This window comes from Carlito syrichta, unplaced genomic scaffold (assembly GCF_000164805.1).
Source record: "Carlito syrichta isolate Samal-C Ts95f unplaced genomic scaffold, Tarsius_syrichta-2.0.1 Scaffold304715, whole genome shotgun sequence".
In the NCBI taxonomy this organism is placed as follows: domain Eukaryota; kingdom Metazoa; phylum Chordata; class Mammalia; order Primates; family Tarsiidae; genus Carlito; species Carlito syrichta.
Window position 1 is genome coordinate 2,279 of NW_007248811.1, and position 2,722 is coordinate 5,000.

Sequence of the window (2,722 nt, forward strand, 5' to 3'; positions counted from 1 at the left end):
AGGAAGTCTTGGTCTAGGTGACAGCAGGTAGAGTAACTCAAAATGCTGATATGCCCATGTGCAGATACGTTAAGATTCTTGCCTTTGGAAGGTCAAGAAGAGCAGAGTCTCACCAGCCCTGTCTGCCTCCTCTAGGAGTGGAAAACTGTGGGAAATCTGGCACACTCTCTCTAAGTCCTACAGATACCACCAGACTGGACACCTTTTCTAGAGGGTTACTGGGTTCCACACCCATATTCCACAGTAATTCAGCAGAAAAGTCATACCTCATACCGATGTCTGTGTCTTTCTTCTATAAAAGGAACATCTCCATAGAGTTTCTCTGTAAAGATACAAGAGAGATTAATACTGGAGTAAGCAGCTTTAGAAGCACATCCATGGCACATGTGTGGAGGAAGCCTCTTGGATCTGTGTCTATAAGAGGCCAGAAATGAACTAGACTCCTGGTAGTAACCTAGATTTTACTTTCTTCTAGTAGAGGATGGCAACAGTCTCTTTAAAACCCTGAAGCAATTCTCAAGTAAGCCACCACCATGGCACAAAGGGAGGTTCGTTGTCATAAAAGTTCACCATGAGATCCAGCAGCTCTGCCTTCCTTATATACACCTGCCTACAAGGCTGAGACGGTTATGTCCACACAATCACTTCACACAGAGATTCATAATGAGACTCATTTACAAAGGAAGAAAACAAAACTGAAGGCAGGGAAGGAATTTGCCCAAAGCCTCGCCCTGCTGGGCAGCACAGCCTATTCTTGAGTCCAGACCTCCTCACACCTAGCCCAATGCTTTCTTCATTCTGCCAGCCACCTTTATGTTTTCTCATGGTACTGGCCACATTCAAAGCGTACCTATAGCCTCACCTTAACAAGGTACCTACTCTTCTGACCCTATATTTTGACTTCTAAGAATTTATCCCAGAAAGTAGAAATAAGAACAAAGACTTAGCCACATAGATGTGCACTGTTGCATTATTTAACAGCAAACAATTGGAAACAAACTGAGCATCAAGACTAGAAGACTGGTCTTGCTTCAGAAGCATAGATACTAAAATTGGAACAAGACAGAAAAGATAAGTATGGCTCCTGCACAAGTATGGTGCACAAATTTGTGAAGCACTCCATATTAAGGGGGGAGCAGGGGTGGTGGCTCACACCTGTAATCTCAGCACTTTGGGAAGCCAAGGCAGGAGGATCACTTGAGCCCAAGAGCTCAAGACCAGCATGGGCATCATAGTGAGACCTTGTCTGTACAAAAATAATTTTAAAAATTAGCCAGGTGTGGTGGCACACACCTGTAGTCCCAGCTACTTGGGAGGCTGAGGTGGAAGGATCACCTGAGCCCAGGAGATCAAGGCTGTGGTGAGCTGTGATCATGCCACTGCACTCCAGCCTGGGTGACAGAGTGAGACCCTGAGGAAGGAAGGAACGAAGGCAGGCAAAGAAAGAAAGAGGGAGGGAGGGAGGAAGAAAGAGAAAGAGAGCGAGAAGAAGAAAGGAAGGAAGGAAGGAAGGAAGGAAGGAAGGAGGGAGGGAGGGAGGGAGGGAAGAGAAGACTGGTGGGTTAAGTGACAGCACATCTATACCAATGGTTCTTAACCAGGAATATATGGCTGAGAATAATCTGTGTAGCTGCTTAAACATGCCCATCCTGAGCACGACCCATTTGGCAATGGGCATGGCAATCAGTGAGCTGCCCAGTGATGGTAGCATCAGGTTAATAGGAGTCAGATTCATCACCAAACACCTCTCAAGAACACCTTGCTGGGGCACTTGAGAAGTAGGATAGCCCAAGGACCAAAAGCGTTCCAGCACTGGAGCAGTCTGAACAGGCCAGAGACTATCCCCACAGCACCAGCCCTCAAAATGCAGATCCCAGGCAAACAGCAAGGGACCAGAAGATATCAGTGGTGAGCTGTGATCATGCCACTTCTCAAACTCCAACGGAATTGGGAGCTGTGCTCAGTGTAAAAGGCAGGGGATTATCAGACTCAAAGACATCACGAGGCGAGAACAGGCTGTTTCTACCAAGGCTGTGTCTCGTTTGAACTTTTGACTTGAACCAAGCAAAAACAAATCTCATATGACTCTGTAGGATCAATGATCACAACTGAACTCCTATTTGCAATTCTGTTCATATAGACTGAGCTTCCTGACGATGACATAAATGATAGTGAATATTTAAGGTATGTGTTTTAGAAAAAAAGGGGAATAGTGGGGGCAGGGTGCTCCTTTGAGAGACATACCACTGAGAGAGGGTCATTCAGAACAGCCTATGTTGTTTGTTTTTATTTTGTTTTGTTTGAGTCAGGGTTTCACTCTGTCGCCCAGGCTGAAGTGCATTGGCATGATCACGGCTCAATGCAGCTTCGATTTCCTGGACTCTAGTGATCCTTCTGCCTCAGCCTCCAGAGTAGCTGGGACTACAGGCATGTGCTACCACACCTGGTTAATTTTTTAATTTTTTTTTTTGTAGAGACAAGATCTTGCTATGTTGCTCAGGCTAGTCTAGAATTCCTGGGTTCAAGCAATCCTCCCGCCTTGACCTCCCAAAGTGCTGGAATGACAGGCGTGAGCCACTATGCCCAGCCCCAGTCTGCATATTAAAACTATTGGTTAATAAAAATTAAAAAGAAAAAATATCAAATAAAGTATAATAATATACTGTTGGAGAACATGAAAGTATCAGTAAGTTAAAAGAGCTAGACATAACTTTAAGAAGAT

General features: G+C 45.0%; 1 protein-coding gene across 1 annotated transcript in view; it reads right to left on the reverse strand.

Annotated features, from left to right (window-relative positions):
* Positions 1–266: 266 nt before the first annotated feature.
* CTPS2 (CTP synthase 2) overlaps positions 267–2,722 on the reverse strand; it is a gene marked incomplete at its 3' end in the record, with an annotated part of 88,830 nt that continues 86,374 nt past the window's right edge. The window contains exon 16 of the mRNA XM_021713756.1: positions 267–322. Within this exon, the coding sequence (XP_021569431.1) occupies positions 267–322 (56 nt within the window). The remainder of the gene's footprint in view (positions 323–2,722) is intronic.